At 71.5% G+C, this 13,898-nt stretch overlaps 1 protein-coding gene across 1 annotated transcript; it reads right to left on the bottom strand.

Annotated features, from left to right (window-relative positions):
- Positions 1–1,226: 1,226 nt before the first annotated feature.
- LBX2 (ladybird homeobox 2) lies at positions 1,227–4,015 on the bottom strand. Its single transcript, XM_072336189.1, has 2 exons — positions 3,715–4,015; positions 1,227–1,620 (listed from the first exon to the last, which is right to left on the bottom strand). Exons 1-2 carry the CDS (start codon positions 4,013–4,015, stop codon positions 1,280–1,282), a joined length of 642 nt encoding a protein of 213 aa, XP_072192290.1. The 3' UTR covers positions 1,227–1,279.
- Between the last annotated feature and the right edge of the window lie 9,883 nt (positions 4,016–13,898).

The raw sequence follows: 13,898 nt of genomic DNA, 5'->3' as shown, positions 1-13,898 counted from the left end.
CCGCGGGGAAACGCTCAAAGGCACTTTCAGGGCTAAATCTCATTTTTTCCCCCCTCCCCCTCTGCCGCAGCGCTGGGGGAGGGGAGGGACAATGCAATTAAGAACGGAGCGATGACGGCGGAGCGGCCCCGCGCGGAAGTTGGCGGAGCTGTAATTGGATCGTGCGGGTTCGGATGGCTGCGGGGGGGGCAGCGGCGGGCGGTGACAGACGGCCCCGGGGAGCGCTGAGGGGGCGGCAGCTGCGTGTCACCCCCCGGAGCGGTGGGGAGGGGGGGGGGGGGGGGGGAGGGAGGAGACCTCGAGGTGTGACGTCACCGCAGCATGACGTCATGGGACGGGTGTCGGGGTGCGCAAAGTCCTGCGTGAGCGTGGGAGGGGCGCGCACGGTCAGACGGACACGGACAGACACACGGGGTCGCGTCTGTGTGCCCGTGTGTTCTTATGTCCGCGGGTCCGTGAGCCCTCGTGTCCGTGTGTCCCCGTGTTCCCATGTCCCCGTATCTGTGTGTCCATGTGCTCATATGTCCGTGTGTCCCCGTGTCCGTCTCTCCCAGTGTGAGTACCGGTGACCCGCTGCCACCCCCTCCTCTTGTCCCCGTGTTCCCGCGTCCCTCCATTCCCATCCCTGTGTCCCCATCTCTCTCTGTCCCCGTGTCTGTCTGTCCCCGTGTCCGTGTGACCCCGTGTCTGTGTGTCCCAGCGTTCCCGTGCTCTCGTGTCCCCGTGTATCCCCACGTCTGTTATATCCGCATGTATTTGTGTCCCCGTGTCCATGTGTCCCCTTTGTCTGTCTGTCCCCGTGTCTGTGTCCCCGTGTCTCCGTTCTTCGTGTTCCCCCATCCACATCCCTGTGTCCCCGTCTCTGTGTGTCCCAGTGTGTGTCCCCGTGTCCCTCTGTCACCCTCTCCTCCCGTTCCCGTGTCCCCCCATCACTACGTCCCCATGTCTGTCTGCCCCGTGTCCGTGTGTCCCCATGTCTGTCTGCCCCGTGTCCGTGTGTCCCCGTGTCTGTGTATCCCCATGTCCGTATGTCACCGCGTCCCCGTGTCCCCATCCCCGCCCCCCGCCGCGCCCCGTTAAGGAGATGTCCCCTTTATTCCACATATATACACGGGGCGGACCGGGGCCCGGCGGCGGCCGACGGACGGAGGGGGAGGAGGGGGGGGAAATAAAATTACAAGAAAACAGAAATAAAGAGGAAACAAAGAGGACGGGAACACCGCACCCAAACGCACCCAAACGCACCGAAACGCACCGACCGGCCGCCCCCGCTTCCCTTTCAGGCCCCCACGTCGATCTCCTCCTCGGAGAGCTCCGCGGGGCCGGGGGGGGCCGGGGGTGGTTCCCGCAGCCGCAGCGCCTGCAGAGAGGCCACGTCGGCGCGCATCTCGTCCAGGTCGCGCTTGAGCTTAGCGCGGCGGTTCTGGAACCAGGTGATGACCTGCGCGGAGCTGAGCGCCAGGCGCTGCGCCAGTTGGTCGCGGTCGGCGGGGGACAAATACTTCTGGCGCACGAAGCGACGCTCCAACTCGAAGAGCTGCTGGTTGCTGAACGCCGTGCGCGATTTGCGGCGCTTCTTCGACGTCGGGCGCTGCGCGAGGGCGCTCAGAGGGTCCCGACCTGCGGGGGGGAGGGGGGAGACGGCGTCAGAGCGGCGTAACCGGCACCGAAACCGGGATCCGCACCGGGAGCGGAACGAGGCCGGCCCCGATTCGGCCGTACGAAGCAAACAAGGCCGGGCCGAGCATTGCGCTGCTAAGCCGAGCCGAAACGTGCCGAGCGTTACACCACGAGAGTTATTCTGCCCAGCTGGACCGAACCGAGCCGAGGTGGAACGTGCCGAGCATTGCACCGCTGAGCCCAGCCCAGCATTATATTGCCGAGCCGAGCTGACCCGGGCCGAGCCGAGCGTTATACTGCCGCGCTCAGCCGTGCCGGGCCTTGTCTTGCTGGCCCGAACCGTGCGGTGCGGAGCGTCGTTTTGTTGAGCCGAGCCGCGCCGGGCAAAGCCGAGCATTGGGTCACTGAGCCAGACAGCGCCGGACCTCATAGTACTGAGACGGGCCGGGCCGTGTCGAGCTTCGTATCGCCGAGCCGAGCGTTCTATTGCTGACTCGGGCCGTGCCGAGCACTGCGTCGCTGAGCGGAGCATTGCCGAGCCGAGCCTTGCTCGGCCGAAGCGGGCTGTGCCGAGCACTGCATTGCCGTGCCGTGCCGTGCTCGGTCCCGGTCCCGGCCGAGGCCCCGCTCGTAGCACCGCACGGAGCTCCGTTCCGCAGCACCCCGGTCCCGGCCGCCGCCTCCCACCGCCCCGCGCAGCCCCGTCTCTCCGCTCCGGTTCCTCCCGCGGTGCCGTCCCGCTGCGGGCCGGGCTCGGGCGCGGTGCCGGTGTCGGTGCTGCCCGCGGGCTCCGCTCCTGCGGCCGCTCGGAGCTCCGCGTCCCGAGCGCTCCGGGTACCGCCGTTCTTTTCCGTGCCGTCACCGCTCCCGGCTGCGGCGGAGCTCCGAGCCCCGACCCGGCACAGAGCTTCGGTGCGCCGTGCGGAGATCAGCGCTGCCGCTCCGCGCTCCGAAATGGCTCCCACCGGCCCGGTCCGCCAGCGGCTCCGAACGGCCCCGAAGCCTTTTTGCTGCCCGCCGAGCCCCGCAGCGCCGAGCCGAGGCCGTCCGGAACGGCTCCGTCCGTGTGTCCGCCCGAGCGGTATTCGTTCGCTGCCGAAAGGGGCCCGAGGCGGTCCCAGTTCCGTCCGTGAGTCCGTCCCGGTGGGTTTCTTTTGCCCGACCCGCGGCCGCTGTCCGCGTAACGATCCTTTCGTTTTCAGTGGCCGCCGCGGTGCCGCTCCGTGTGCGGCTCCCTCCGCTAATGACGGGAGCTCCGATCCGTCCCGCCGCGTCCCCGAGTCCTTTCGGTAACGGCATTTTTCGTTAACCGCAGACGCAGCGATGGCTCCGGGCTCCGGCCGCGCGTCCTCCCGGCTGCGGGAGTTCCGCGTTCGTTCGAGAGTCCAGAGCGGTCGGTCGGTTCGCGGTGCTCCGGGCGGCGTTCTCCGTTTATCGCCCGTCCGTCTGTCCGTCCGCGCAGCGATTCTCCGTTAAGCTCAGAACGGCGCCGCGTTCCGGATCCGTTCGGTACCGGCGGCGGTCGGGCGGTGCCGCGGGGCCGCCCGAAGCGTTCGGAGGGGTCGCGGCCGGGCCGGGGCTGCGCGGAGCCGCTGCGGATCCGTTCCGGGCTGTGTCGGGAGCCGTGGGGCCTTCGCGGCGCAAACGGGATTTCTGCGGTAGGAGCGCGGATGGCGGCGGGGCCCGGCGGGTGGGAGCGACCCGAAGCGGGGAACCCAACGTGAGCCCGGGCTGCGGGAAAACCCCGGCGCGGCGGCGGCTTTCGTTGAGCGATTTCGTTACCGACGGAGCGATCCGAGGCCGCTCCGCCCCGCGCTCGGTAACGAATCCGCGGCTGCCGCGGGGCCGCCGCCTCCGGGCGAAGCTCCGGTGCCACGATCCGGCGCTCTCGGTATCGCGGGCGGCGACGCTCGGCCCGGCGGCGGCTCTCCCCGCTCGTCTCCCGGTAACGGCTCTCCGCCAGCGCCGGACGCGGGGCGTCCCCGACTTACCGGAGTCGGGCGGGAGGAAAGCGGAGAGCCCCGGCCCCTCGCACCTCGCCCCGCCGCCGCCCCCCGCCCTCCGGTACGCACCTGCCCCGCGCCCCGCCCGTACCTTCGGCCGCCCGCAGCGCGCTCAGCTCCAGCCCGCGGAACGTCTTACTGGCGAGCTCCTCCAGCGCGCAGAGCGGCGAGGACGGGGCGGTGCGGGGCGGTGCGGGTCCCGCCGCCTTCTCCGGGATCCGGGCCGGGGGAGCGCCGTGCGCGGGCGGGGAGGGCCGTGCGAGGATGTCCTCGATGCCGAACGGCGTCAGCGGTTTGTTGCAGTGCGCGGGCGGCGGCAGCTGCTCCAGCGCGGCCCGGCGGCGCTCCTCGGGCAGCGGGGGACTCGCGGCCGCCTCCCGCGCCGAGGTCATGGCGCGGCCCGGGGCCGCCCGGTGCTGCCGGGGCCGCTCAGCGGCGCGCCCGCCTCATGCTGCCGGGGGGCGGCGGCGGATCGCCCCTCGCCGCCGCTGTCCCCTCCCGCTCATCGGCGGCCCCGCGACGGCCGGGGCCGCGCTTAAAGGCCCGGTGGCTGCCCGCCCCCTCGGCGGGGGCACGGCGGCGGCGGCGGAGCGCTCGGCCTCGCGGCGCCGAGAGCGGGCGCGGAGCCTCCGGTGCGGCGGCCTTAAAGGCGCGGGGCCGGGGCGGATAACGGGGCGCCGGCGGGGGGAGGAGCCGCGGGGGCGGAGGTACCGGGAGGTGGGAGTGGAGGGGGGGGGGGGGGGTCCGCACCGCTCCGGCCCCGGGAGGGGGCGGCTGTGGGGGGGTCGGGACTCCCGCACCGGGCCGCGGCACCGCGCCTCCTCCCCGCGCCCCGGGGTTAAGGGCTCCTCGGCCCCCGCTGCCCCCCCCCCCACTCCCCCGGCCCCGCGCCCGGCCCGGCGGGGTTTTGCCGTCGCAGAAATTTATTATCTCCCCTGCTCCAACCCGCCCATAAAAGCCCGGGGCCGCCGCGTCTGGCAGTGATTAGGGCCGCTCCGGGTTTTGGGTTTCAGAGCGCGGCCCGACCGTAAACCCGCGGTACAAATCGCGCCGCGATCCCGACCGCTCGTAAAGGCGCGGGGACGGCCGCACACGCAGGTGAGCCCCGCACCGGCGCCGGCACCCGCACCGCATCCCGACACTGGGACCGGGGCAGCCGCGTCCCCCGGAGGGTCCCGCAGCCCCCCTCCCCATCCCGCCACGTCCTCACGGCGCGTCTCCGGGGACGGAGGGGAGGCCGGAGGGGGAAGGGGGGGGCACGTGCTGTGGGGTCCGCGGGAAGGAGGGCAGGGAAAGGACGTGGGGGGGTCCCCGGAGCGCGGGGAGGTGGGGGGGGGTCTGAAGGGGGACGTTCCGGGGAAGCAGGGGGAGAGCGGAGAGCTCGGCAGCTTTGCGGGGCTGCGCGGGGGTCAGGCTGCGACCCAACGCCTTTGGGGACCTTTGGGGGGAGTCACACCGCGCCGTGTCCCGCACGTGGGGAGCGGGCGGGGGGGGCACCGCCAGCGGGGCGGGGGTGACCGCGGCGACGACAGAACGTGAACCTGCGGGCAGGGAGCGGGGGGAGCAGGTGCAGGGGGACCCGCGTGTGTCGGTGCCGTTGGGGGGGAGCCGCGGGGTGGGGGGAGCGAGCGGGGGGGCGGCTGCCGATGTTGCTGACAAAGGCAGAACGCGATCCCGGGGCTGGAAATCGGAGTTAGACAAATCCAACCTTGAAATTTCCCAGCAGCCGGAGCCATGAAAGCCGGGGGCGGAGGGGGGGGGGGATTGGCAGAGCCGCTCGGCTCGACATGGAACCGATGTCGGAGGGGTTTGAACGTGGCTCCGGGGAAGTCCCCGCGCGGCGCAGACGGGAGAGCCCCGCGCCGCCCCCCCCCCGTGCTCCCACCGCCGCCGTGTGCCCATGGATGGGTCTCCCCCCCGGAGGGGCCCCGAGCGCTGCCCCTCTCGAGCCCTCCTTGCCCCGCATTCGGTCCCGCAGGACGGCTCGGCCGCGGCCCACGCGCCGCTCTCCTTCCCAGCCGATGTCCCGCTGCACGCAGGGGAATTGCTGCTCGGGGTTCGCTGCGGCCCCCGACCACGAATCCGCCCCCCAAGCAGCTCCATACGCTCCATAAGGCCCGGGGCCGTGAGGGCGGGGAGGTGCGGGGCAGGGGGACAGGGCCGGGCTCGGCAGTGGGGACGGGGCACGGCAGACCCCCCTGACGGGCACCGGGAGCGCGCGGGTGGGAAACGTCGGTCCCTGCTGCAGGGAACGAGATGGATGTGCCCCTCACCCCAAAGCGGACGCGGGGTGGGGGACACAAAGGGGATCGGATCCGCGTCCTGCCCAGAGCCGCGTCCCGACGGCGGTTCCACTGCAAGGGGGGGATCCACCGAGTCGGGCCTGCGGGGTGTGCCCGGTACGGAGCAAACGGCGGCCGTGTCGTGTCCGGCACGTCGCTCAGTGGGGTGGGACTGCGGTGCCCCACTCATCCCGTGGGTGCCCCCAGTGCGGCCTGCTCGGCCTGGGCTGAGCCCCACGCAGCCCTGAGCGGCTCTGCAGCACGAGTGAGTCGGGGGTGTGTGCGTGTATCGGGCTGTGCGCACACACACACGCAGGGTACGCGACCACCCGTGGGCCCCCCGCCCTGCTCGTGGCCCCCATCCCCCCTCAGCCCCCATCCCGCCGCAGTCCCGCCCCACACCCGGTGCCCGCACGGCGCAGCTCCCCGTGCCGCGGTAACGCGATTAGGGCCGGGGTGCGGCGCGGCCCCTGTAACTCGGTTATGCGGAGCACCGCGCCGCCCCCGATCCATTATTCAGCGGCTCCATCTCCGCGGCGCGGGGCCGTGACGAACCGCGCGGCTCTGATTCAATTACGGCCGCCCCCCCCGCGGCTCCGAGCGCGCGGCGCTTCGCACATGGAAATTGCTTGCAAATGAATTTCCCTTTAATAAGGGGAACGGAGCGGTGCGAAATTAAACTGTCAGCGGCGGGGGCGCTCGGGGCAGAGCCGGGGGAGCGGCGGGGCCGTGCGCGGTGCGGGGCGGGGGGGGGAGACCCGACAATTACCGGCAATAAACGCGGGGAGGCCGCGGGTCCGGCCCCCAAAGGGGTGCGATGATGCGCGCGGGGGGTCCGCGGGGATCCCCGTCCGGGTGTCGGCTAATGATGGATTCATTAACGCGCTGACCTCGCCGCGCGGCCTCCCGGCTTAATTAAGCGGAGAGCCCGGGGGGGCGAGAAGGAGGGTGCGGGGGGGAGAGGCGAAGAGCAGGAGCGGGCAAAGGGCCGTGGGACCGAACGTGGGATGTGAGTGCGGGGTGTGAGCGGGGGGATCCCGCACGGGGTTCGGCCGCAGGTGCGCAGCGCGGACACGCGCGGAGCTGGACGCGCCCACGGCTCCGTGTGGGACCCCCCGCCCGGTGCCGTGGGGTCAGGGGGAGCCGTCGGCCCTCGGCCGCAGCTGCCGCCCTCCCCCTGAGCCCCCCCCGCCTCTGGGGCCTCCATATGGGCCCGGGCCAAACTCCCGCCAAATGGGCCGGGGGGGGGGGTTGCATTTCAAAGCCTCCGGCTGTGAGCAAACGCCGCGCTCCCCCCGCGCTCCCCCCGCGCTGCCCCCGCGCCCCGCTGGCCCCGGGTCAGCGCACGGCTACCGGGGACGGCCCCGTCCCCTTTCCCAGGGGCGGTGCGGCAGCGCCGTGCCCAGAGGGGCGGGATCTGGGAGGGGGGGGCACCGGGGATGGGCTCGGGAGTGATCCCTCCGCCAGGCTGGGGCTCCTTCCTGGGGACTACGGGGGGGAACACGGGGGCCGGGCGTCACCTACAGCCCCACGGTGGGACCGGGGGCCGAGGCGGAGGGGCTCCACGGGGCTCCCGGCACGGGGCGTCCCCGCGCTGCGGCAGCCACCAGCGGGGAGCGGGGGTCCCCCCGAGGGCTGCGGGGTTGGGAGCCGCGACCCGCGGCCATGCGGATCCAATTAGGGCCGCGCGGGGGGACGCGATGAGGAAACGCTCCGTCTGAGGCGCTGACAGACCCGCGCGGCCCGAGATAAGGGAGTGCGGGGTGAAGGCGGAGGGCGATCTTGAGCGGGGCGGGCGGGGGGCAAATTCCGGGCTGCACGTGGGACGGGGCCGGCGGCCAAGATGGGATCCGGGCTCCCCTCCGGAGACGGAGAACGGACGCCGCGTCGGTGCTCAACGAAGCGCGGGGCTCCCTCCTCCCTGCGGGACGCGATGTGCGGGTCGGGCCCCGCAGGCCGCAGGGTCTCCTCGGAGCTCCACGCACGGGTGTGGACGGGGTCTCCTCCGGTGGCCGCGAAATCCGCGGGCACGGCGGGGCCTGGGGGGCTCTGCCCGCACCACAGCCCGCTCCCCGCCCTGCTGACCCCGAGGCCAAACGCAGGTGCCACCCCCGTAGGGTCCCTCCGGCGCTGTGACGGTGCCGTGGGAGGGGGCACTGCGGCCGGGACCCATCCCCGCTCCACCGCGGCCGCGGCGCAGCAGAGGGAGAGCCGACTCATTCCCGGGGACGGGGTCGGGAGGTGCAGCCCCGCTCCCCCCGCAGCCCCATCCGCCCCCGGGCCCCCCCACCCCGCAGAGCACCGCCGTCACCCCGCGGCCTTCCCGGTACCCCCACTCGGGGTCGGAGAGCGGTGGGGCGCAGCCTGGGGAGCGATGAGGGGAGGACCCCCCCGGTGGGGGCAGTGGGGAGAAACGTCCCGGGGAGGAGAACGGTCCTGCGGGGTGCGGGGGGATGACGCGTGGCGGCGGGGGGTGTCGCTGGGGGCCGCCACGCCGCGGGTCAGTGATATCATTAACCCCGACGAGGCAGCCGGGCCGCGCCGCAGCGAGGTTAATTAAAAAGAAAAGTTCAGGGGAACGCGGCAGCGGTGTCTTGGGGAGGGGGGGGGCGGCGCTGCGAGCGGGCGGGTGCGGTGCCGGGGGGGGGGGGCGGCCATCGATCGCCCCCCAGCACGGCTGTCATTCAGCTCTGCGGGGCCGGCGGGGACGCGGGGCAACTGGGGCGGGACGGGGGGGCCTGCGGGGTGTCCCCATCCCACGGCGCTGCCGATCCGCGGGGCGACCGGGGCTGTGCGTGACGGGGCGCTCTGCGGGGAGGGGCTCGGGCTGGGGGCTGCGCTGCTGCCTGCCGGGCAGGATCCGCGCCGCATCCCCATCCCCGTCTCCTCCATCCCCATCGCTGCCCACGGCCCCGCAGCCCCCCCCACCCTCCAGCTGTGGGGCCACCCGAAACCGGGCAGAGCGTGGGGATGTTCTGGTCTCAGCTGCGGGCAGAACCCCCCCCCCCCTCCCGCTCGGTCCCGCACCCCCAGCCCCGCGCGCTGCCCGGCTGTGAGTTCCGCACGCCGCTGTGTGCACGTCGGGGTGCGCGTGTGTCGGGAGCGGAGCCGGGTGAGCATCGGGGCGGGACTGCGGGCAGCTGAGTGTGCGGGGTCACCGCACCCGTGTGCGCAGCCCTTCGAGCCTGCACGCGTGTATAGACACACAGACACAGACACGGACACGGACACAGACATACATACACAGACACACACACACACACACACGGAGACACACACACACAGATACACACACTGACACACACAGATACACACACACACACACGCGAACGTCTGCGCACCAGCGCTGGGTGCGGGCATCTGGGAAGCGCGTTCTGTCGGCTCTGTGTGCGGAGCCGGGAGCAGATCGCAGCCCCGGGGATCCCCGCTTACCCCCCCCCCCCCGTGGGGCGCTGCTCCCCGCGCTGCCGCCCCCCTAAATCAATTCTCGGGTTATTGAAACGCCGCGTCTCCGTCTGGCGGCTAATTGCGTGTGAGCCCTAATCATGGCGTGTGGCGGCTGCGCTGCTGCTGCTCCATTGTGCACCCACTGCGCTGCGGGCATGCGTGGGGCTGCGGGGGGGGCTGTGGGTTTGCGGGGCTGTGGGGTCGTGGGGTTGTGGGGCCGTTGTGCCCCCATCTTTGTGTGCGGACGGGATGTGGGGGTGCGGGGCCGTCCGTCACGCCGCTCTCGCCGTTCCCGACCCGCGCCTGTCCCGCTCCGCAGCGGCGGTTCCAGAGCCAGGGGGTGGGACCGAGGACGCCGTGACACGCAGAGATCTGTCCCCGCACGCGGCCACGCTGCCCCTGCTCCGTCCCCACCGTCCCACAGCCCTGATGTCACTACGGGGCTCCTTTTCCTGCTCACATCCTCCGTGTGGGAGAATGGGGTGGGATGGGATGGGGATAGGGATGGGATGGGGTGGAATGGGATGGGGATGGGGGCAGAACGGGAATGGGGATGGAGATAGAGATGGGAAGGGAAGGGAAAGGAATGCAAATGGGATGGAATGGGGATGGGGATGTGGTTGGGATGGAATGGGGATGGTGTGGAGATGTGAATTGAATGGGGATTGAATAGAGATGGGATGGGAAAGGGGGTGGAACAAGTCAGGGTCCACCGGGCAGGGCTGGAGGTCCGCACAGAGGTCAAGGCTGCAGGGCCGGATCCTGCACCAGCACGGGGCTGGCCGGGCCCCACCTGCATGCTGGGTCGGGAGGATCGTGGGGCCAGCGCGGCACAGCCCGGCACGGAACGGCCCAGCACAGCACCTGGCAGGATCCTCACGCTCTTTGCCCCCATTTGGGCAGCACGGCCGGCCCCTGGCTGGGCAAGGAGGATGCAGGACAGACCGGGGCTAAGAATAGAGCCCGGCTGGGAACAGGAGCGGGAACGGGAGGAAGGATGGGGCTTCCTCTGCGACGGCTCTTCTTCCTCCCTCCCGGCCGCTGCCATGTGGCACAGCCTCGCCCTGCGCCGGGTCGGGGACGCGGGGCAGCCCGGGTGGGGCCGTGGGGGGCGGCGGTTCCTGGAGCAGGGTCCCCCCGCTCCGCTGGGCCGCTCCCCGTGTGCTCAGCACCCCCTGCGCACCGCGGGGCTCGGCGCGGCAGGACCCCCTGTGGGGCCGGAGCCGCCCGTGGGATGAACGTCGCGATGCCGGGGGGTGGGGGAGGCTGGGAGCGGAGGTGCGGGCTCCGTCCCCGCGTCCCCCCCACCGCCCGGAGCGCCGTCCTGCTGGGCATGAGCCGTTCCGTTGGGACGGGGCTTCCTGCGGGGAAGGTGGGACAAGAGGGGCAGACAATAAACCCAGGAAACGCTCTGAATAGCGAAGGTAATCGAGCCGGGAGCCCCCCGCGCTGAGTCACCGCGGAAGCGTCGGGCCCGGGGCGGGGGGGAGCCTGAGGGGCTGCCCCGATCCCACCGCCCGCGCCTCGGAGGGTTCCGAGCCCCGCACAGCGCTCACCGCTACCTGCGCGCCCCCGACGCCTGACCTCGCGGCCCCTCGTTAACCGCTGCCAGCCTTATCGCCCCCCCGCCCGCCCCGTGCCGGGCGCTGACAGCCCCTGTCCGTGCCCCAGATCCCACAGGGGGGGGCAGGCGGGTCCCCGGGCACCGGGCAGCTCTCACGGCAGCGCGGACCCGGCGGTGCCCTGTGCGGGACCGGGGCTCACCGCCACGACCCCCCCCAGCGCCGAGTGATTTATGGGCGAGGAAAGCGCGCGGCGCAGACAGATCGGGCCATAAAAGCTCGGGGCAGGAAGTCTCGCCAACTTCAAAGGGCCGTGGCCACAACGACGGGGGTCGGCGGGTCCGGCGCTGCGGCACCGGGCGATGGGGCCGTGGGTGGCGGCCGACCCCGCCGCATCCCGCGTCTCCCGCGTCCCGCGCCCGCACCGCATCGTGCGTGGCGCGCGTGCGTCCCGTGTGTGCACCCCCCGTGCGTCCCGTGCGCCCCCGCCGCGTGCGGGGCTGTCGGTGCGGGGCGCAGCAGCTCTCGCGGCCGTGGGGGCCCGTTGCGGCTCTCCGGGGCGGCGGCCCCGCGGCGTCCCGGCGCGCATCCCCCCCCCCTGCGCTTGTCGGCACGCAGGAAGGCAGGGCGGGGCGGCCGAGCAAACAAAGAGCCGGAGGAAACGCCGCCGTCCAAGATAAACCGGGGAAGGTGAGGGGGTGCCCTCCCGCCCCGCCGTCCCCCCCCGGAGCTCCCGCGCGGGGCTGGGATAGAGAGGCCCGGAGGTGCCGGTCCCGGCGCCCCGTTTTCCAGCTCTCCCCGCCCCCCGTCCGCAACTCCCGGGTTCGTCCCGCTCCGGATCGGGGATCCCGGTCCGGTCTGGGGGGTGGGAGGGGAGTCGAGAGGCTCGTGGATCCCCCCCCTCCGCGCTGACGCCGCTTGCCGGGGGAGCTCAGAGCCGCGTTCCCACGCTCCTCGGCCGCGTCCCACGGGGCTGCGCGGCCTCTCCGTCCGCAGGAAGGTGCCCTTTCCCCCCCGCCCCCCCCGCCCTGCATTCCTACGGCGTCCCGGTGCCAGCCCCGTGCCCACATCCCGGGGAAGCGGGCGGGGAACTCCGCGGGGCCGGGCGGGACCCCCGGGCCGGGCGCAGCGCGGAGCATCGCGGCGCAGCGTGCGGAGCCGCCGGAACCGCTCGGCGTCGTTTAAAGACGATCAGGCGGTGACAGGAATTAAATTGTGTTTTGATTTTCTCATTAGCCCGATCTGCGGCGCGCCTCGTTACGGGGTAATTTCCCCGCTCCGACGTGACAGCTCATTCCCCCGTGACAGCCGGGTGCCCGCGGGGGTTGTCCGCGCCTCCACGCGTGCGCGCGGGGTGGGCCGCCGTGCGGGATGCGAGCGGGGCGGCCCCTTTACCCCCCCCCCCACCCGGCCGCCCCGCTCTGCCCCCGTCCTCCCGCAGGAGGCGCCGCCAACCCCGCTGTGTGCGGCGGTGCGTGCGGGCAGCCGGGACGGCGGTGCGGGACCGTGCGGGAAGGGAGCGGGGAGGCACCGCAGCGCCAGCACCGAGAGCTGCGGGGACGGCACGGGGGCCCTGTCCTGTAGGATGGGGGTGGGATGGGGACGGGCTCTGAGGAGGCTGCCGAGCACATTACGTGAGGGCTCTCTTGGAGGCCCCGCGGCCCCACAGCCGCCCCCAAACCCCCGCAGGACCCCATGCACCACCCGTCAGCCACCCGCCGTGCTGCAGGGAAGGGGCAGTGAGTGCAGAGATGGGGGCTGGGGGGGGGGGGGGCAGCAGGATGGGGTGCTCCAGGATGGGGTGCTCCAGGATGGGATGCTCCAGGATGAGGTGCTCCATGATGGGGTGCTCCATGATGGGGTGCTCCAGGATGGGGTGCTCCAGGATGAGGTGCTCCATGATGGGGTGCTCCATGATGGGGTGATCCATGATGGGGTGATCCATGATGGGGTGCTCCAGGATGAGGTGCTCCAGGATGGGATGCTCCATGATGGGGTGATCCAGGATGGGGTGCTCCAGGGCCATGGCACAGCAGGAGCACTGATGTCAAGGAATCATAACATCACAGAATATCCCGATCTGGGAGAGACCTCTGAGGATCGTGGAGTCCAACTCCGGCCCACCCCAAATCCTCCATCCCTTGGCCTGCAGCTTTCCCACACGTGCACCCCTCACCCTTTACCCCACACCCTTAATCCCACATCCCACATGGTGGGGATGTCCATGTCTGGGTGAGCCAAACCCAAAGCTTTTGGGGCTGCCCCCAACGAGGCCCAGCCATGCTAACAAAGCAGTGACCCCCACGCACTGTGGTGCTGGCTGTGGGCACGGCTGTGCCTCATTTTGGCTCTGCCCCAAAGCTCCTTCAGTGCCACGGGGCAGCACAGGGGCTGTTGGGTCCCACTCTGCTTTTGTGGTGGGTGCTCAGTGTTGGTGCTGTTGGGCTCTGACTGAGCTGCTTGGGGCTGGTTGCTGTTCCTGGGCTCCCCTATGGGGTGGCTGCTGGGCTCCCTTGGCCTTTCCAAACCTGCCTGGTACTTCTGCAGCCTGGCTCTGCTGAGCCTTTGTGGGGATGCTGGGGGGTCTGTGGGTGCTGCAGCCCCTCCTGCTTGCAGTGCTGGTGGGCAGGATGGGGCTGTGCATGGGAGTGGGGGGTCCTGGCGCTGCTGGGAGTGGGGAGCAATGCAAGGAGCTGCTTTAAAATACAAAGAGACAACCCACCCCCCTTTTGATTTCTAAATATACACCTTTCTACGTCTCTCTGTGTGTTTGTGTTCATGTGTTTGTGTTCGTGTGTGTGTGTGTGTGTGCACGTGCCTCCTGTTGCAAGGCCAGGGCCGTAATGAAGATCAGCCCCAAGGTGTGAGCAGCTCTGGCCGTGATGGGCCGTGGAGGTGAGCGCCGGGGGGGTCACACACTGAGACCATTAAAGAGCTTCCACAGACCTCACAGACGTCCGTAATGCATCACCAGAGGCTCCGCG

Source organism: Excalfactoria chinensis, chromosome 4 (genome assembly GCF_039878825.1).
Source record: "Excalfactoria chinensis isolate bCotChi1 chromosome 4, bCotChi1.hap2, whole genome shotgun sequence".
In the NCBI taxonomy this organism is placed as follows: Eukaryota; Metazoa; Chordata; class Aves; order Galliformes; family Phasianidae; genus Excalfactoria; species Excalfactoria chinensis.
The sequence above is the reverse complement of the archived record's forward strand: the minus strand, read 5'-3'. Positions and strand labels throughout refer to the sequence as shown.